Raw genomic sequence first — 19,537 nt, 5'->3', positions numbered from 1 at the left:
ACCGCGTCGGGATCCCCAGTGCCCGGGGCTCCTCTCCGGGCGCCTTTCGGACTCTGGGCCCAGTACACTTCCACTTCTTCCCCTAAGGCCGGTGCATTCTAGCTGAGTGGAGGGAGAGCCAGCCCAGCCCTGCCGAGCCGACAGGTGGGGCCAGGTGTACTGCCATCACAACCCACCTGGGGTGACTAGAGTCAGGGTCCCTACCCCCCAAAAGACAAAGGGGGCTGCTCCATTCACGTTTTTTACTAAAGCACCCACACAAGTTTCTGTGCAATATACAAACACGAGCCGGCCCTGGGGCCACTGCCTCTTCTGAGACCGGGAGACGGGAACCAGGTTGGCTGATGCAAGCCCTGCCTGCGCCCCGTGCAAAGGCCAACCCCGAGATCCCAGGCAGCCAGGCAGCGACACAGAACCCCCTCCGGTCCCCTCCTGGGCTGCTCCTCAGCAGAGGGCACACCAAAGCTTGCCCCCTGCAATTTGAGTGAAAAAGGTTTCCCCGCCCCTGGGAGAATTGGGGGATCCCCAGGTCTGAGAATTCCCCTGGAAGAGACACTGCCCTCTAGTCATACCTCCCACCCTTCCAGGCCCTAGGGGACTCAAGGGGGGGAAACTGAGGCACAGAGAGGTGAAGTGACCTAGCCCAGGCCACTCCGCGAGGCAGTGCAGGGGCTGGCCCGACCCTGACAGTGAGGGGGGCTGGGTTGGGGGAGTGGGGCAGGAAGAAGGGGCCTGCCCAGGCCGGATGCACCCCAAAGTGGGTTCTGAAGCTTCCAGGTGCCGCTGCAGATCCTCAGTCCTGGGGGGTCCCCCACGGAGCGGCTACTGGCCAGGCTGAGGTCAGTCCTCTGGCGGGCAATCCTTGGCGCCAAGAGCCGCTGTCCATCAGTGTCAGCCCCGGGGGGGCCATGAGGGGGGCCGTCCAATGTCCACGGTGATGTTGGTGAAGAGCGGCTGCCGAGACACCTCCAAGACCTGGTACCGCACGGACCCGATGCCGTCCCGCTTCATGGTCAGCTTCGTGTTCTGAATCTTGGTAAACCTAATGGGGATGCAAATGGGTGCGCGTCAGAGCTGTAACCACCAAGTCCAGCGTGGGCTCTCCAGGGCCAGACGGGGGCCAGCCCGCTCCTTCAGGGGTGATCTGCCAGGAGCCCCTTTGTGTGCTTGGGTTTGCACCCCTAAAACAGACATCTCATCCCCCACAGTCAGAACACAGAATTGTGACACCCTCACAAATCTCTCCGCTCAGATCTTCCTCCCACACCTGAGATGCAGACCCCAGATGACCCACAGGCACCTCAAGTGCAACGTGCCCTACATCACCCTATGTGCCCTACGGCACCCTACGCGTGCCCTATGTCAGACGTGCCGTCTGCACTCCCAATCCTTCTTTGCTCCCAGCCTTCAGTGACTCCCTCTGCACCCATTTCCTGAGTGTTCCCATGCGCCAGCCTGTGGTCTGAGCACCAGGGAGCATGGTCATGAACAGGCAGGCAGGGGAGACAGCTAACCAGCTAAACCGACAAGGAAACCCTTAGAGAGCTAAGGGGACAGGATGGCTGTGCCAGAGGAGGCGGGGGTGTGACATGAGCTGCGGAGGGGCAAAGGGCATTCCAGGCAGAGGTCGGAGCACTGCAGAGCCCACACTGGGGTAAGATTTCACATCGCTGTGTGGCTACACCTTGGGGACAGATGCGAAAAATAAAGATGCAATGAACCTGGAGGTTCACGCAGATAAGGGCAGAGCTCTGGAAGTCACGGTAAGCAGTGCACAGTTTGCAAGTGAGAAGGCGAGGGGTTTTTTAAATCGGTGTAGGGAGGGCAGGGAGTGTCATAAACCACAGAAGGTCAAAGGGAATGAGCAGAGGCCCCTGTGGGAGTCCAGGTGAGGTCAGAGGTCAGACTAGTATTAACAATAATAAAGGGGGGAAATGGATGGGCTCACATATGTTTTGGGGGAGGAAGTGACGTATATTGCTGATGGTCTGGACATGTAGAGTAAGAGAAAGAAGAATCCAGGAGAATTTCTAAGTTGGGGGAAAAAACCACTAGCAGGCCGGTGCAGCGGCTCAATAGGCTAATCCTCTGCCTTGCGGGGCCAGCACACCGGGTTCTAGTCCCAGTTGGGATGCCGGATTCTGTCCCGGTTGCCCCTCTTCCAGGCCAGCTCTCTGCTGTGGCCAGGGAGTGCAGTGGAGGATGGCCCAAGTGCTTGGGCCCTGCACCCCATGGGAGACCAGGAGAAGCACCTGGCTCCTGCCTTCGGATCAGCGCGGTGCGCCAGCTGCAGCGCACCAGCCGCGGCGGCCATTGGAGGGTGAACCAATGGCAAAAGGAAGACCTTTCTCTCTGTCTGTCTCTCTCACTGTCCACTCTGCCTGTCAAAAAAAAAAAAAAAAAAAAAAAAAGAAGAAGAAAAAGAAAAAAAAAAAAAAAGAAAGCCACTAGCTAGACAGAGCTACCATCCAGAGTTCTTTAAACCACAAACTGCTTGCCACCCGTCATTTCCACGCCCAAGGCAGACATTACTAATTGATGATGGCACCCAGACAAGGAGCAAGGTTCCTGGCATGTACTTGCAGAGCTCCACTCCCGCTCTCAGCCGCTCCCCAGCGCCTTCCCGGCACCGGGCACTCTCCATCAGATGCCTCTGTTCCCAGTCCGCCACGCCTTCCCTGCTGACCATGGTTTTTATCTGAACTTCTCTTTTATCAGATCCCTGGCCTCCCAGTGCCTCATGCTTCTGCCCAGTACTGCCTCCACCTCTACATCCTGCATTCAGGGCAGAAAAACCTCACTGTCCAAGCTGGGGCCACCGCAACCCCACCTCCCCCCAGCCTGCCCCCTCCCGGTCCAGCGATTCCTTCTGGCCCAGTCCACTTCCCCCTCCTGCACCACCCAGCAGCCAGGTCAGCTCCTCACCTTCCTCGAACTCAGAGTGAGCCTTCCAACTACAAATCTGATTCTGCCCCTCCCTGCTAAGGCCCTCCCACAACTCCCCAGTGCCTCCAGGAAACTGGTATTTAAGACCCTCCCTCCCATCCATCCAGCACCCAGCACTGCCCCCTCCTGGCATGCCCAGACTTCAGAGATCTTAAAGCCAGAGAGTTGGAGACCCTCGGTGAGGGTCACGCACATTCACACCCCAGACGCTTGCCAGTGAGACCCCTTTTATTCACCCTGGCCTCCTCCAAACATAACAGCACTGTGCCCAAGGCACGCATGAGACAAATATCTGTTGAATGAATAGCTCTTATTCAACTCCAGTTTACCATCACCTCCTCCAGGAAGCCTCCCACCATCACTCCCTTTTCTGCCAGAACAGCACCTTGCTCTGATCACGCTGGGCTGTGAGCGCCTGTTTCTATGCCTGTTGGCCCACCTAGGGTGAACTGCATGGGGGACAGCAGGTATTGCGTAGGATCACAGAGTCCCCCGCCCCAGTGTGGTACTAGTCACAGAGAAGCAGCAGGAAGCCCTTGTCTAACTGCACGTGCCCTTCGGTCCCTTCTCCCAGCCAGTCCCGGACCTCGAATGTGGCTACCTTGTAGGAGACACAGCTGCCACCTCCTCCAACCTCAGGGAGGCCGGCGCTGTATTTGCACTCCTCGCCCCCACCTGCTGGGGCTCCCTCGGTCAGATCCCCAGGAGCTGTGCTCAACACCCACTATTTCCTGTGTGCTCTGGCAGGGTCAGTAGAAGCAGGGATCATCCAAGGTGCACCGGCAAGGTCGGCGGGGGAATGCGATCTACTCAACGACAGCTGGAGCTCCGGCTTTAAATTCTTGGAACCAGGCCGGGGTGAGATATTTGTGGCTGAGGCTGAGATGGGAGGTGGGAGACAGGGGTCCGAGGTGCCCAGGGGCATCTCCAGGAGTCAGAGGCCAGGGGACCAATGGCACTGCAAAGTCACCTTGGAGGCCAGGGTGTCAGGGACCAGGGGCACTTGAGATCAAGACCTGAGGACACAGGAAGGGCCCCTGGGGAGCATGGGCTGAGGGGCCTCTGGGGTCAGGGGAGCTGGCGGTCACCTCTGAGGGTTGGGCTCGTTATGCTTGTCCCGGTCATGCTTGATCATGCGGTAGCGGCCGATGCGGATGTCTGGGCGTGAGATCTTCATCCCAGTCAGGGAGATCCTGAGGTCGGGGACAGGCGGCCTGGAGCAGGCATCGGGAAGGGCCCGGAGCCCCGCCCAGTCTACACTGCTCCCCTCCCCCACCCCGCCTGCTCCCCACCCCACTCCTACTCACCTGTTGAAGATGTCGTCATCCTCACCACCCCAGCCCCAGTACTCATTGGGGAAGCCATTGATTCTCAGAAACTGGGCTTTGCTCAGGCCTGACACGCCTCCAAAGTAGCCAGCATAGGGCAGCCTGTGGCACGGGAGGGCAGGTGTCAGTAAGGGGCCCCAAGGGATTCAAGGTGCGGGACCCGAGAAAGGGCACGATGGGGACCGAGGGGCCAGCAGGGCACAGGGGCTGGGAGGTCTGGGTCTAGCCGAGCAGACGGCCTCACCGGAAGCCAAACTTGTCCATGGCGATGGCGAAGTGGCGGGGCTGGTCGCCGCAGCGGTACAGGTTGCGGTCGTCCATGGGCACCAGGTCCACGTCACTGAAGATGAAGCAGTCATAGGCAGCGTCCTCCTTCAGCGCCTCCAGGAAGCCCACGTTGAGCAGCTTGGCTCGGTTGAAGGTGTCCTCACCATGCTGGGGTGGCGGCAGGGGACAGGTCAACTCTGGGCCTGGGGCCTGGAGCCACCTGCCACCTCACCAACTCTCTAGAGCAGTCCCTAGGCCTCTCTCCTCCTGCGTGGCTCCCCCAGGCTCCCCGGGTCAAGTCCAGACTCCCACCCTGGCCCTGGCCTTCAAGGGCCTTGCAGGATTCGGCTGCAGCCTCCTCTGGCCCCTGCCCTCAGATCCACAGCACTCGCCGGCAGCTGCAGAAGAGGCGGGACTCTTTCTGGCCTGCAGGCCTTGGGGCTAGCAGCTCCCCAGCCTGGAATGCTCCCCTCTGCCCGTCAGACTCCTGTCTGGCCGGGCTCCCCCAACCGCGCCAACCTGGCCCCAGTATAATCACTCATTCCCTCCCGTGGGCTTCATTTATGCCCATGGCTGTTCAAATTGTTATTTAGAGCTCTTGCCTCATTCACTCATTCATCAAACATGCCCCGTGGCCCTCGCCTTTGTTGCCAGTGGGGATTCTAGAGATGAGCAGCCCTGGTCTCTGTCCCTGCTGAGCACACAGTCACGAAGCCAGACGAACAATGAGTGCCCCAAATGGCCAGCATCTAAGACACAGGAGCCACGGGGACCGAGCCACCAAGCCACATCCAACTACACCGGAGACAGAGACAGGCCTGGGCTACACTTGCTTGTCTTCCCAACAAAATGACAAGCAGGGGGCCTATAGGCAGTCACGTCCCAGGAAGGCTGGGCTCCCCCTCCCCGAGACAGGAGACTGCACACATCCTGACCACGTGGACCGAAGCATCAAGTACTGGACAGAGCAAGGGGCAGGCAGCGGGCCCAGAGCCCCGTCCCAACCCACGGCCTCCAGCCTGCCACCAGCGAGGCCCCGCGGAGGGGCCTGTGAGTAGGCCCTTCACAGCAGGAGAATGGCAGCCCCGCCTGGACACCAGCCAAGCCGGAGCCCGAGTGGGCAGGGAAGCTGCCCAGCCCCAGCCCCTGCTCTTGCCTCTCCGGCACCTCTCTTCCCCCTGCCCTTTCTCCCGGCTCCTCAGCATTCCTCGCTGAGCTCCCTCGCCACACAGGTCCTAGCGGTCTCCCGTGCAGCTCCTGACCAGGCTCAGCTCCCCCTGCAGAAGAGCAGAGCTCCCTCCAGCCACCACCCCACCTTGGCCTTCCCTTTCCGGCAGACTTTTTCGAGTTGTCTCCGATCGGTTATTTCCATTTTGTCAAATCTAATTCCTTCTCCAACCCACTGCAATCTGCTGCCGCCCCCACCATGCCCCCGAAATGGCTCTCACTGGGCCCACCTTGTTGCTAAATCCACTGGACGCTTCTTGGGCCACAACCCCCTCGCTCGCCCACAGTGCTCACGCAGCTGCCACGCGTTCCCTGCCCGCTGCTGACGGCGGGGCCTCGGGGATGCTGCCACGCCGGTCTCGGCCCCTGCGGCCACCTGGCTCTCGCCATCCTCCCTGTGGCACTAGCTTTTTCCTCCTCTCGGGCCTGTGCTCCTGGGTATAGGGGGATCATCTACCCGCCAGTGGTCCGGATCCCGCCCTCTGCCCTGAGTTCCCTCTGGGTGCAGGTCTGCCTGCCTGCTGGGTGCTCTGCCGACACTTCCCACAGGCACCCAAACCCCTCAGGTATGAGCACGGACTCAGGGGTGCAGCAAGTGGCCAGGAGAGAGCGAGTGGGCCTGACGTTGCTCTCCTAAGTCTCCAGTTCTCACGCCTCACCCTCATCCCGCAGCCCCTGCCCACTCACACGCACCTTCAGCCCCACAGTCTCCCGAGGCCCCCTCCCCGCCATCCTCCACAAGTGAGCAGAGCAATTTTCCTAATGAGCGAACAGGGGTGCCCACCGCCTCCAGGTGGGAACCCAACTGCCTACCCTGTGTCCCAAGACCCTCTTCAATCCACCCACCCCCAACTCCTGCAGCCTCCCTTTGCACTGGCCTACGTGTCGGACCCCACACCTCATCACCGGTTCCCAAACACACAGGCCCGGCTCTCTCGCTGGGCCCCAGATTCTCCAGGTCCCTCTCACTACAACGCTTGCCCCTGCCATTCCCTCGGTGCTCTCACGGCCCCAGCTCCAGTGCTAGTCACACCCCATCGTGCTGGTGGACTCCACGGATCTAGGTTCCAGTGGGGGTGGGGAGGGCCTGCTCAGATCCTGTTTGGGTCCTAGTGGCCGGCCCTAGCCAGGCCCACAGCAGGGCTCAGAGCCTGGGTTGAGCCCTGGACCTCAGCTGTGGCCGCCGAGTCTCCCTCTCATCTGGGCCCTGGAGAGCACCTCCTGATCAGCAACCCCCAGGCCTTCACCACTGCGGCATGGGGCCTGCTCATCAAGGCAATGGGGCTGGGCCCTTTGGAGGCTGTGCACACCCCTGCCAGAGTGCACGCCAACATTCCTATGCACACACACACCGCTTCCTGGTGCACACTGACAAACACAGACCCCCGCCCCATGCCTGTGTCCATTCACAGACCCACACGATCTGGAGCAGAACAGGGCCCACATACAGCCCCGCCCCAACCCATATAAGCACCAGCAGGCACATGGGTCCCCACAACCCTATGAGCAGGTACACCCACAGGTGCATAGGGGCTCCCTGGGGGACAGGTGCCCAGACAAGGACCACAGACAGCACACCTGGTTGATGACATAGATGCCGTAGCGCAGCCGCTGCCGCCTGAGGATAGGGTGTAGATAGTGGAGCCAGTAGCGTAGGTGGTGCTCCCGGTGTCTAAAGGGAATGATGACGGCCACCGTCTGCGCAGGCGTGCAGTCGGGCGGTGTGTAGCGGCCACCCAGGAGCACACCCGGGTTCTCCCTCTGCACCCGCTCCAGGGGCATGGGCGAGGTGAACTCGATCAGCAGCCGGCCCACTGCAGGCAGGATGATGTGAGCGATCAGGGTCTTCGCCGGAATCCAGGGAGACCAGCCCCGGTCCTCATTTGGGGGGTGGGCAAGGGAACCCCCCCTTTCAACAAACCTGCACCCTTAGTACCCCGGCTGGTCAAGATTTTTCTCCCCACCCTATGAGCAGGCCCCACCCTACAGGCTCACCAAGACCAGGTGGCGAGTCAGGACAGGGTGGCAAGACGGGAGCTGTGGGCCCAGGCTGGGCACTGGGGACCTCGGGGAGCCCGGAGCTGGGGGCAGTGGCGTTGGGCCGAGAGCAGTTGGTGCTGCTGCTGGCAGCCGGGTGGAGAGCACGGGCAGGGCCGCGGGCACTGAAGCGGCTGAAGAAGGCCAGGTGCTGGGCGTAGACGTCAAAGTAGAGGATGACGGCCACGAGGAAGTGCAGCAGGCAGAGGAGGAGCACGGCCTTGCAGACGCGCTCCAGCGTCCCCCCCAGCAGCCTGCTCATCCCGCAGGCGGCCGCCGGCCTGCCCAGTGGGCCCGGGCATCCAGCTGCTGGCCTGAGCAGGGGCGGAGAGAAGCAGACCCAGCAGGTCAGGGCGGCATGAGCGGGACTGCCCACCCACCTTGTGCCCAGCTACTCCCACTCACAGCCCCAGCTCTGCTCCCTTACCTGCTCGCCTCCCTGGACACTGCAGGACTCACCCAGACAACGGCCCCCGGCAACTCAGCGTGCACAGCTTCAGGCACACCTCAGGCACTGAGCCGCACACACACACCCTTATTGCACAACTACACACACACACACACATACATCCAGGGAGACCCAGGAACACAGACACCAGAACTCTGATCACGTCTGTTAGCACCTATCCAGGAGAACACATTGACCGAAAGACTCACATGTGCACCTGTGCCCCAGAGAACAGACATTCCATGGGGCAGCAGCCTCAACCCGGGGCCTCCCGTCTGGGGGAAGGAACAGGATCCTCTTACTGAGTACCTACCATGCAGTAGCACTTTATACTCATGACTTCATTTAGTCCTTGCAGGAGCCATGGTGACATGTGGTTTGGTCATTCAAGTCCCAGCGACAAGCAGGGCCAGGCCAGGCCAATGGGGACCAGGCTGGGAAGTGGCCCTCAGCATCCAGGGGCTCCAAATAGGGACATGATGTTTCTGGGATCCCTTCCCACTGGAGCAAGAGGTCAAACAGGGGTGGGGCAGGAGACATCCCTCACCCAAGACCTCAAGGCCTGCCAGCACAGAGGGTTCCAAGTCTCAGCATGGGGAGGCTTGTGCCCTGGAGGTGGGGCCACTGGAAGGGGTCTTGCCTGAGCCACTGCTCCAGCTGTGGTTCCAATAGGGCAGCCACTTCCCTCTGGCAGAGCTCCAGGGAGCAGGGTGAGTCTCATTCCCGGGTACACAGAACCACACAGACGCCTCGGTCTCAGCCAGTGGGTCCCACACTCAGACACACAAAACTACAGACACACCCGGGTGACAGGAACACACAGAGTCACACACTCACCCACAAAGCCGCTGCTCCTGGACTTACACAGCCACACATGCAGGCTCCCAGGCAGCTCACACCCAGACCCACGTGCAAGCATTCCCACCCCTCCCTCGGGGCCAGGGGTTCTGGGTCAGCCCGGCCGCCAGGCGAGGGCAGCGCTTGGGCGCGGCTGGGAGGCTGCCCACGTGGCACCCCAGGACGGGGGAGGCAGCGAAGACCGGGTGGGTGTGGAGCCTGGGGTGGGGGTGTGCATGTGAGGCGGGGGCCGCGGCAGAAGGGGCGACGTGGATGGAGCGCCTCCGCGCGCCACGAGGCCGGGGCGGGCGAGGACAATGAGGGAGGCTGGCTGGGGGCGGGTGGAGGAGCCCGGGAGGGGTGCCGCGGGATGGGGGTTGGGTGGGGTGAAGCCAGGCCGGGCGCCTCTCTCACCGGGTCCTAGGAGGGGATCAGGGGCCGCGCTCAGGGTGCCCCTCGCGGGGCCGGGTCTGGAATGTCGGGGCCCGGGGCGGGGGGCCGCGCGCCCTCCTCTCACCCGGCGCTCGGGGCTCAGCAGGGGATGCCGCTCCGGCTCGGGCAGGGCTCCCGGCTCCGGCGGCTGCGGACTGCTCCGTCCCCCATGGCCCGGCCCCGCCGCCTCCCGCCGCCCGGTCAGCGGCCCCCGAGGCCCCCGGGCCGCCTCCCGCAGCCGCCGCCGCCGCGGGCCATGGAGCCGAGCCGCCCCGGGGGGCAGGGCGGGGCCGGGCGGCCGGGCAGACCCACCGACCCGCGGACCGACGGACCACAGCGCCGCCGCCTCCCTCCCGCGCTACGGCGCCTCGGAGGGGCAGGCCCGGCCGCCGCGCCCGCGCGCGCGCCCCCGCGGCCCCCGCCTCCAGCGCGCCCGCACCCGCCGCGCGCAGCTCCGGCGCCGCCCCTGCCGGCGGCCGCACGGGGAACCGGGGGAGGGGGGGGGTCGCCGGCCCAGGGAGGGGCGTAGAAGGTTATTCCAGCTGGAGCTAGGGCTTGGCTTGGGGCTCGGATCGGGGCCCGGGTGCACGGTGAGGCCCAACCGCGGGGAGTGGGGATGCAGCCGGAGCGCGGACTCCCCAGGATCCGGGGCCCAGGAGGTCGGGCGCATGGAGGCAGGAGGCCGGGACTTGCAGCTGCTTGGGGGGAGCATGATTAAAGGTCGCCGGCAGAGAGGCGGCTGTGGACTGCATAGAACTCTATTAAAGTCGCGGACTGGAGGAGGATGGGCACGATTAGGAGAAAATCAGACATGGGTCCAGCGTGGGTGGAGCTGGGCAGGGCCCTGGAATCAGGGGTGAGTAGAGGCTGGGGGGGGGGGGGGGGAACCGTGGGACAGAACTGCCAGGGATATGGACTCCAGGCCTCACAGGGGCGGGTGTGTGTGTGTGTGTGTGTGAGATGAGGGACTAAGGCCCCAGGCACAATACCCCCAGCCCCCCTCATTCCCTTCAATCCGGATGCTCGGGGGCCATCGGCCAGGCGGCGTCATCTCCCCACCCGGCAGGCAGTCCGCCCGCCCAGGTCCAGAGCATGCAGGTGTGGAGTCAGAAGCTGCCCAGAGCCTGGCAGGGAGCTGAGTGCTGGGCCCATTTTACCCTTCCTCTGTGAAAGGTGGCGCAAGAGGGCAACGGAAGCAGAAGGAACCCAGACAATCACGTTTATTTCACAAACACAGGGACGGGGTGACAGGTGGAGGTGGGGCCACAGGTGCACAGCTGCATGAACGTCGCCATCAGCAGCCCACTCCCCCACACAGGGTTCCGCCTGGAGGGCGAGGCCTCCCAGGTGACAGGCAGTGAGAGGTGGGTTCAGGGGCGCCCTGAACAACTACGGGGCACAGCTCCAGCTGTCCCAGGAAACCAACAATAAATAAGAGGGGGCGCGGCCCCCCCCACAGATGGTCTAGTCACCCATCTTCACTCTGGAGGTCTGCAAAAGAAGAACAGGAGACGTCAGGCAGGGCCAGAGGAGTGGGAACGCCAGAGCCCAGCGACACGTGGTTACATGCAAAGACTACAACAGATGGAGGAGTGGTCCAGAATGGACACTCGGGGACACACACACACAGGAACAGGGTCAGCCACAAAGCACCTGAGGTAGGCTATGGGACAGGGAGAAGCCGCGGACGGACAGGGCTGTCAACCAGTCAAGCACCCACAACCACCCTCAGATCCTCAGGCCGACCCTTAGTCACTTCAAGGACACACAACTTAGACAGGCATGCTCGGGATAAGAGACACAGTTACACTCAAGACAGACTTGGACAGACACAGGCAAGACCCCAACCCAGCGGAGACCACGAAGAGATCAACTGTGTTTCCAGTGACAGCTGACAGGAAGGTGAGAGATACACAAAGTAACACAAGACTGAAGGAAAGCTATAAAGCAACAGAGCAGAGGCCTGTGGTCCCTGACACCAGATCAGACAAGAACACCGGAAGAGGAGGATGAGCTGCTCCGGGCTCTGTGGTTACGGAGAAGAGGGCAAGGTGTAACGGCTCCCCGGGGGGGTTCAGCACCTGAAGGATTGCAACGATGACCCCGAAGAGGCCGATGGCGCTGCCAAAGATCTCTACGATGAGAATCTTTACAAAGAGGCTGGGGTTCTGAGCGTCGGCCAGGGCGGCTCCACTGCCCACGATGCCCACGCAGACTCCACAGAAGAGGTTCGACAGGCCCACTGTGAGGCCAGCTCCGAACATGGAGTAGCCTGGGGGGACGGAGAGGGGGCACGCTGAGCTCAAGCCAGGCCCAACACAGGCTGACAGGGCCAATCCCCACCCCAACACTGCGAAACCGGCCAAGGCAGGTGGGATTTAAGAGGGGGAGGCAGGTGTAGACTCCAGCGTCTTGCTTTCGCAGTCTCCCACCTACCTGCATGGTAGTTCCGATGGCCAATGGCCTGGGGGTCGGTGGCACTGAAAGGCTGACAGAAGCAGAAAAACAATCAGAGACCACCCCTTCTGCCTCCACCCCCACCCCCAAGCCAGTGTAGAACACACTGGAATGCATGTCCAGCCCCACCCAGCCCCATACCTCAGCCATGTTGCTAATGACGATCGCCATGATGATGCCGTAGATGGCCACAGCCTCACAAAAGATGATGCTGGTGGCAGCAGGGGTGGGGGCAGGGGGTGAAGAGGAGAGAGCGATGAGAAGGAAACCAACCTTCCTCCCCAGAGACTGACACCCACTCCAGCAGGAGGCTGGCGAGAGGCAGTCACATCAGGTCAGGCACACAGGTCCCACTGTCCCGACAACTTTCCCATGGCCCACACACTTACCTCACCAGGTTCTTGGTTTTGATCCTGGGGGCCTTCACCCCTCCCCCAATGATGGAGGAGCCGGTGATATAGATGCCCCTGGAGGAAGGGTAACAAACTGAGCAGCAGGGCCCAAGCTGTCACTGCCCCCAGCGTGACTAAGAACCCAGTGACACCACCTGCCATGACTCAGCCCCTCCCCCAGTCCCACCAGCCAACACTCACCAGGCCGCTCCAACCACAGACAGGGAGATGGCCAGACCAATGCCCAGGTTTGACCACATGAAGGGGGAAGTCTCGGTCAGGAACCTGGTGTGCAGACATGGAAGAGAACCAGTCTTTCTTCCCCTACCTCACCCCACAGCCCCATGACCCAGGCACCCAGGGGTGTGGGTGGGGGGCTCAGAGCAGAGGGCAGGCTGCAGAAAAGCCGCTCCCAGGGGAAATCCTCCCCTGCCCTCCCTTACCAGGCCACATCAAAGCGGAAGCCCAAGTCAAAAATGGTGTAGCAGATTCCTGCAGCAATGGGAAAAAAAAAGGGGGGTCAGGGGCTGCTCTCCAGAGAGAAGTCCCCCAAATGGAGAAGCCGCCGCCGGGCTGAAGGGCCACTCCCTAAAGGTGTAGGCGGCCCAGGTCAAGGCAGATGCCAGTGCCCCACGAAGCGCGGCTTCCGCACACTGCTCTGCCCAGGCCTCCACTTTCTGCCACTCCCCCAGGCACAGAGCTCCCTCCATGACACCCTTCCAGACCCAGACCCTCCACAGACACGCCCCCAGCAGGCCGGAATAACCCGGAGGAAGGGAGGGAGCGAGCAGGCGCTGCGGTCCAGGTCCCGCCAGATCCCGCCGGCCCAGCGCGCGCCGCCGTTTACCCAACAAGCTGAGGGTGGAGTGGGGGAGGCAACAGCGCCGGGAAAAGAGGAACTGGAACGGCCGGCTCCTGACCGAAGCAGGCTGGTCAGGAGCAAGAAAGGGCCGTCAGCGATGAGCTGAGGGCGATGGCCGTGGTGACAGAAGGGGACGACCGCTGCTTTCGCGGCCCCCACACACTGCCGCCTGCGCCCCTCCTCCAGCAGCTGGAGATGCGGCTCCTCTGCTGGGGATAAGAGGCCCCAACAGACGTGCGGCCAGCACCACAGCCCAGGCTACAGAGCCTGCGCTGGGGCCTGGCATTCCCGGCACCCCACTTGCTCCGCTGCGCTCCGGCTCAGCCCCGAGGCTGCCCCCGCCCGCCGGGACCCCCGCCTCACCCACGACTAGCGCGCAGGCCCAGAAGGCCACGAAGACCCCGGAGTAGAGCAGTGCTAGCCCCGTCATGGCGGTAACGACAGCGGGGGTCGGATCGGCGGCGGGGCCGGAGCTAGATCCGCGTCCCTGCGTCCACCTTCCACCCCGCAGTCCGTCCGCCCGCCCCGCAGCGTCACCTGACCTGCCCACGTGATGCGCGAGCACCACGTGACCCTGGCCAGGTTCTGCGCGGCGGCGCTGCCAGTCGGAGAACGACGCCCGAACTGCAGACGCTGAGGATTGTGGGAGTTGTAGTTTCACATCTCGGAGACGGCTCGGCGCGGTGCCGGCTGAGTATAGAGGCCTGCGGCCGGCCGCAGCAGCCCTGCTTAGTCCCGGGTTCTGTGTGCGGACCTCCTGGTTTAAGTTTTGGGCCGCGTTTGTGTTCGCCCTGCGTGCCACCCAGTTCCCGGAGGGTGCCGTGCTCTCTTCCTCGCCTAGCGAACGCAGTTTCCTTCTTGTGCGCTTCCCGTTGCCTCGCTGTCACCCAGTGAGCCCTAAAGCCAGTCTTCCGGCAAGCCTTCCCTAACCCAGAGGCAGGTAGTGTAGCTGCCGTGGTTTCCACGATGCCCGTGAGGCTTACAAAACTTCAGTAAGGTCACGTCGGTCCCCTATTTAAATACCCCACGGTTCCCATTTCTCTCAGAATCTCAGCCAGAGTCCTTGGGGGTCAACCCCAAGCTGCAGTCCAGAGTTGCAGGAATCCCGGTTCAAGTCCCAGCTATTGAGACCCCCAATTTTTTTTTTTTTTTTTTTTTTGACAGGCAGAGTGGACAGTGAGAGAGACAGAGAGAAAGGTCTTCCTTTGCCATTGGTTCACCCTCCAATGGCCACCGCGGCGGCGGCACACCACGCTGTTCCGAAGCCAGGAGCCAGGTGCTTCTCCTGGTCTCCCATAGGGTGCAGGGCCCAAGCACTTGGGCCATCCTCCACTGCACTCCCTGGCCATAGCAGAGAGCTGGCCTGGAAGAGGGGCAACTGGGACAGTACCAGCGCCCCGACCGGGACTAGAACCCGGTGTGCCGGCCCCGCAAGGTGGAGGATTAGCCTATTGAGCCGCGGCACCGGCCGAGATTCCCCCCCCCCCCCCCCCATTTAAAAAGTCCTCAGAGAGGTGCACCAGGGCCTCAGATGCAGCCCCAGTGCACTCCACCTGGCTCCACCTAATAACTGCGCGGGCGGCACTGCCTTCCTCGCTATCCAGCCACGCCACCTCCCTGCCCTTGAACTCATTCCCTCTGCAACTTCCTTTCAGCCGTTGCTCACATTCCTTATAAGGTCTTCACTGACCATTCTGTTTAATATTGTAACCCCCGCCCTCATAAACGCTTTTTCATTTTTAAAAATGTTATTTGAAAGGCAGACAGATGGAGAGGTCTGGTTCACGGGATGCACTGTGGGGACTGGGCCAGGCTGAAGCCAAGAGCCCAGAGCTCAAGCCAGGTGGCAGGGACCCGGGTGACGGAGCCACCCCCTGCTGCCTCCCAGGGTGTGCATCCGCAGGGAGCTGGATGGGAAGAGAGCAGCCAGGACTCAAACTGTGCACTCTGGACACAGTCCCTAAAGTTTCTTCACGGTTACTTCCCTTGCCACTTGGCAAACAGGCTTTGTTTGCCTACATCCCTTGGTAAGAGTATAAAGACCAAGATTTCTCTCTTGCTCACTGTTGTATTTCCAGTGGCAAGCAGAGTGGGTTCCCAGTGGTATTTCTAGAATATAGGATTGGTAACTACCTTGCCCGGCTTACCACAGTCACTTTATAGCTCTGCCTCTGGGTCCTCCCCAGGGGCAGGCAGTCACAGCTCCTTTGCTAACCTGTGCCGTCAACACCCTGACAATACCAACAGGACAAGATTCTTGGCAAATGCAGAGAAATGAACAGGGGCGTCTCTTTACTACACCCTTCAACCTTTAAGGCCCAGTAACCAGATTTTGCTTGAAAACACCCACCATGCTGGTTCCTGCCTGTGTCTTAGCCCAAGCATGCTTTTCATGATTTTTCTTTTTTTTTCCCTCCCTCTACAAGATTCAGCTTAGAAAGGACGACACTGTGGTGCAGTGGGTTAAGCCACTGCCTGCCTGCCACCAATCCCTACTGGAGCACCACTTCAGGTCTGTTTCCAATCCAGCTACCCGCGACTGCACCTGTGAAGGCAATGAGTGGGTGATGGTCCTAGTACTGGGAACCCTGCTACCTATGTGGCATGCCTGGATGGAGTTCCTGGCTTCCAGCTTAGGCCTGGCCCAAACCCGGCTGTCGCAGCCATTTGGGAAGTGAACCAGCAGACAGAAGAGCTCTGTCTCTCCTGTTCCTCTGTCCTGCTGCCTTTCAAATAAATCTTCAAAGAAAGGGAAAAAAAGATCCAGCTTAGGACTAGTAGCCTCTTGAAAGGTTCCTCGGAGTGCCACTCAGGTGCTTGGGGGAACGGAGCTGCCCTGGGGCTTCCCCCCTCAAGGTGGAACCACTTCACCCTGTGAGGACGGTGACTTAACCGTTCTTCCTCCCAGCCACACAGTGAGCATAGGATCTGGCTAAATACAATTCACATGTCCATCCACCGGGCCTGCCGTGTTTGATGAATTAAAAGGAGCAGAAGCAGACAGAGTATTTGCTTTATTTGAGTTTCTGTGGTCTCCCTGAGAAGCAAACCTGAGTCGATACAGACCAGCTCCATCTGGCCAAACTTTCTGTGGTGCGGAAGTGTCCTCTGGCTGCGCTGTCCCCTGCCGTGGCCACTCAACACCTGAGTGTGGCCGAGAAACTGAGCTTGGAACCTGACTGAAGCGCGAGCAGCCCTGTGTGCCGAGTGGCTGCTCTGCGGAGCACGCGGGTCTGCAGTTCTCACCCAGGGGCCGTGCTGCCCCCCGCGGGACAGTCACCATTCTCTGGAGACATGCTTGGTTGTCCCAGGCGGGGTGGGGGATGGGGGCGTGCTGCTGCTAAACATCCATGCACACAGCACAGACACCCCGTAAGGAATCACCTGGCCCCAAGTGTCAACATGCTGAGGCTGCAAGAGCCAGGCCCCCAGCTGTTCCAGGACTGATGGGCTAGGGCCTCAGGAAGGCCCGCCCTCCCTCTCCCCACTCAGTCTGACAGGCATTCCCTGAACCAGTGCATGCTGGGCCCTGGGCCGGAGCCTGTCCCCGGCGGGGGGCCGCCTCTGCCCACCCTCCCTTCAGCCTTCTTCAAGGAAGTCGGCAGGACGACAGGCACCTGCTGCGGGGAGTGCTGAAGGCCCGCGCGGCGATCCACAGGTGTGTCTCGGGCTCCGCGTGCTATCAGCTGCTTCCCTCATCCTCGTAAGCGATGGCGATCCCACGTCTTCCGCTCACAGCTCCAGTCACTGGCGTCTCACCCAGGCGCGGCTCCAGCCCCTGCCAGCTCCGGGAACTAAGGAATGAGGCTGTGGAGGAAGGCGGCTCAGGCTGGGTGGGCTGAACCTGCCGAAGGAGCTGGCTGGGGCTGCTGGCCAGCACACTAACCTGCAGGGCTGCTCTCGGCCAGCTCCAGCTGCGGCCGAGGGCTCAGGGCCGAGCATCCGGGCTCATCGGGTGACTTCCAGGCAGGTGGGGGCCGCAGCTCCCCAGAAATGAGCGACACATCTGGGGTGTCCCACAGCTCAGACTCAGGTGGCGGGAGGGGCACATGGAAGGGAGAGCCTGAAAGGGAATGAGGAAGAAAATGCACACTGGCCCCCACTCCATGCCCAGAGTCCCCACTCAGCTCGGGCAGCGCCCATCACTCACCGGGCAGTAAGTCCGCGTAATGAGTGAGGTGGGGAGCCAGGCCTGGAGGTGGCCAGGCAGGGTTGCAGGCAGCCTCCAGCTCACAGGGTGCCATGACGGGCCGGAAGAAGCTACCAGAAGGCTGGGGAGCCAGGGCACCCAGGGGACAGGCCAACAGCACAAAGACGTCCATCTCAGGGAAGTTGGCGAGCTTGGCAGGGGTGGGTCGCCCCAGGGCCAACACATAGCTACGCTTGCCGGCAGCCTTTGTCAGTTTCCGCAGGTGTGCCAGGGCCTCACAGTGCCGGGCCACACCCAGCGTGCCCACCAGCAGCCCCACCACACGGGCATCTCGAGCCCTTTCTACCAGATAGCGTCTTCGTGCCCTCAGACGCCCAGCCCGGGCACCCTCATCCTGAGTCCGCCCCGTGTCTGGGCAGCAGGAGAAGAAGGGCTGCTCTGGTGCCCATCCCAAGAGCAGCCGGCTCAGGTCCGGGTCAAGGTCAGGGTCAGAGCTGGCCTCAGAGCCTCCCACATAGAAAGCCCCATACTCTTCCAGGCACCTTCCTGGGGCCAGGGGGAAGCGGCGCCCAAAACGCTCCAGGGGCTCTGGCTCTGGCCTGAGGGACCCCGCTGGCAGGGGGAGAGCTGGGCTGGAAACTAGCAGGTCCAGGTAGCGTGGGCGCAGGAGAGTGGCCAAGGCCTCTGGAAGACAGGGAAGACAGCGTCACAAGTCAGGGCTTGGCAAAACAGGAGCTCCTCCTCCCCAGGAGACCAAATGTGACCCCAAAGGAAAGGCTGGGGCCAAGCCCCGACCACAAGATGTCTGTATACTAGAGAACCGGGAAATTAGAGCACAAGGCAACTAGCCCACCCTTCCTTCCAGCACACACAGGCAAAACCCCTCACCCATGGCGTGTGCGCAGGCCGGCTCACTCAGCAGTGCCACGGGCACTGTGGGGTCTGGGTTCTGGGCTTCAAAAGCCTTGGCACAGAGCTCCAAGGCCACGGAACGCTGACCAAGGACGAAGGTGATGGGCAGCGGGCGAGATGGGGGGCTTAAGCAGGCAGGGCCAAAGTGTACAAGGGCCTGAGCCCCAGCTTGCTCGGCACCCAGCACGTCCACGCAGCAGCTGCAGGGGAAAGACCATCAGTGAGGGGAGCTGCTCTCACCAATGGGAAATGTGATCAGTGCCGGAAGCGGTGTTGTGAACAGAAGACAACCGCACCGCGGGGAGCTAACATCAGGAGGACACCCTCATGAAGAAACAGCACTGGAGGCAGACACTGTCATACAGGCGACATCCCAGGATGCACAGCCCACGTAAGCCCCAAGCCGCACCTGCCATAGGCCGTATCCCCCAGAATGAACATCTTGGACCCCGTGGCCTCCTCCAGTCGTGCAGCCACAGCCCCGGCGTCTCCCAGGAGGTGGTCAGGGAACTGCAAGGCCACCTGTAAGCATAAGCCGTGGAGTCAGGCACGGCCGCTCCCTCACCGCAGCCCCCACTCAGCTTTCAAAGCCCGTGCTCCCAGAGGGGCACTCCGCCCACCGAGAGGGTCAGGGGTGGCCCACGCACTGTGGCCGACCGACTGTCCCACCCGCTGTCTGCACAAAACCCCACAGGACCCTGATCCCCGGACAGGTGAGCCACCCCGCCCTGCGCCCGCTCTCACCCGCTGACACCCCAGGTCGCGGACAAATCCCACGACTCGCTCCAGCTCGTAGACTCGGTCGAGGTCGGCGACGGGAGTGAGCAGTCCCGGGGCGCCCGCCTCCCGCTGCAGCGCCGCCTCCGCGGGGCTGCTGAAAGTAGTCTCCATGAAGCAACAGCCTGGGTGGCGGGATGCAGCGGGGACTTCCCTCAGCCAGCTCCGGGGTCTCAAACGGTCAGAGTCACTTCGTGGACGGAGGTGGAATCACAGGCTATCCGCGGCCCACGCACCACACTTCCACTCGGCCAAACTGCCCTTCTCCACTACGCATGGGGCCTACACGCGCAGACTACTTCCGGAATTTGGAGGCGTGGCCTACAGCAATCTTACCAATAATCCCAAAGCAGCGCGGCTCTCTCCCTCCAATCCCCGCCACCGAGCCGAACACGGAGAGCCAATGATCGGTTCAAGCCCTCTCGGTAGAGCCGCCCAGGAAGGCGCGAAGCCTTGTGGGTCTTG

The 19,537-nt window shown here is 61.9% G+C and overlaps 3 protein-coding genes across 4 annotated transcripts; all 3 read right to left on the bottom strand.

The window, feature by feature from the left end:
- Positions 1-231: 231 nt before the first annotated feature.
- B4GALT2 (beta-1,4-galactosyltransferase 2) lies at positions 232-9,687 on the bottom strand. 2 transcript variants are annotated; one of them, XM_062191130.1, is made up of 7 exons: positions 9,608-9,687; positions 7,764-8,119; positions 7,347-7,582; positions 4,519-4,709; positions 4,254-4,376; positions 4,035-4,139; positions 232-1,042 (listed from the first exon to the last, which is right to left on the bottom strand). In XM_062191130.1, exons 2-7 carry the CDS (start codon positions 8,065-8,067, stop codon positions 892-894), a joined length of 1,110 nt encoding a protein of 369 aa, XP_062047114.1. In that variant the 5' UTR covers positions 8,068-8,119; positions 9,608-9,687; the 3' UTR covers positions 232-891. The 2 variants fall into 2 exon arrangements, with proteins under 2 accessions (XP_062047114.1, XP_062047113.1); XM_062191129.1 differs by lacking the exon at positions 9,608-9,687 and adding an exon at positions 8,567-9,323.
- Positions 9,688-10,724: 1,037 nt separating this feature from the next.
- On the bottom strand, positions 10,725-13,772 carry ATP6V0B (ATPase H+ transporting V0 subunit b). The gene is made up of 8 exons (XM_062193308.1): positions 13,597-13,772; positions 12,815-12,863; positions 12,573-12,656; positions 12,369-12,446; positions 12,121-12,190; positions 11,959-12,010; positions 11,604-11,794; positions 10,725-11,013 (listed from the first exon to the last, which is right to left on the bottom strand). The coding sequence occupies exons 1-8, from the start codon at positions 13,661-13,663 to the stop codon at positions 10,987-10,989; spliced, it is 618 nt and encodes a 205-aa protein (XP_062049292.1). The 5' UTR covers positions 13,664-13,772; the 3' UTR covers positions 10,725-10,986.
- A 2,458-nt stretch (positions 13,773-16,230) lies between these two features.
- On the bottom strand, positions 16,231-19,362 carry DPH2 (diphthamide biosynthesis 2). Its single transcript, XM_062193307.1, has 6 exons — positions 19,040-19,362; positions 18,705-18,817; positions 18,272-18,495; positions 17,384-18,067; positions 17,120-17,296; positions 16,231-17,040 (listed from the first exon to the last, which is right to left on the bottom strand). Exons 1-6 carry the CDS (start codon positions 19,184-19,186, stop codon positions 16,916-16,918), a joined length of 1,470 nt encoding a protein of 489 aa, XP_062049291.1. The 5' UTR covers positions 19,187-19,362; the 3' UTR covers positions 16,231-16,915.
- Between the last annotated feature and the right edge of the window lie 175 nt (positions 19,363-19,537).

This window comes from Lepus europaeus, chromosome 5 (genome assembly GCF_033115175.1).
Source record: "Lepus europaeus isolate LE1 chromosome 5, mLepTim1.pri, whole genome shotgun sequence".
Classification (NCBI taxonomy): Eukaryota; Metazoa; Chordata; class Mammalia; order Lagomorpha; family Leporidae; genus Lepus; species Lepus europaeus.
Note: the sequence above shows the minus strand (reverse complement) of the source record. Positions and strands in the feature narration are given on the sequence as shown.

Coding starts and splice junctions, on each gene's coding strand:
- B4GALT2 (XM_062191130.1), bottom strand. CDS start 8,067: ATGAGCAGGCTGCTGGGGGGGACGCTGGAGCGCGTCTGCAAGGCCGTG. Junction 4,710..7,346: donor GCATCTATGTCATCAACCAG/GTGTGCTGTCTG, acceptor CCGCCACCCCAG/CATGGTGAGGACACCTTCAA. Junction 4,377..4,518: donor ATGGACAAGTTTGGCTTCCG/GTGAGGCCGTCT, acceptor CCCGTGCCACAG/GCTGCCCTATGCTGGCTACT.
- ATP6V0B (XM_062193308.1), bottom strand. CDS start 13,663: ATGACGGGGCTAGCACTGCTCTACTCCGGGGTCTTCGTGGCCTTCTGG. Junction 12,864..13,596: donor GGCCTGCGCGCTAGTCGTGG/GTGAGGCGGGGG, acceptor CCATTGCTGCAG/GAATCTGCTACACCATTTTT. Junction 12,191..12,368: donor AAAACCAAGAACCTGGTGAG/GTAAGTGTGTGG, acceptor TGCTGCCACCAG/CATCATCTTTTGTGAGGCTG.
- DPH2 (XM_062193307.1), bottom strand. CDS start 19,186: ATGGAGACTACTTTCAGCAGCCCCGCGGAGGCGGCGCTGCAGCGGGAG. Junction 18,818..19,039: donor GCGACCTGGGGTGTCAGCGG/GTGAGAGCGGGC, acceptor TTATGCTTACAG/GTGGCCTTGCAGTTCCCTGA. Junction 17,297..17,383: donor TTACGCGGACTTACTGCCCG/GTGAGTGATGGG, acceptor ATTCCCTTTCAG/GCTCTCCCTTCCATGTGCCC.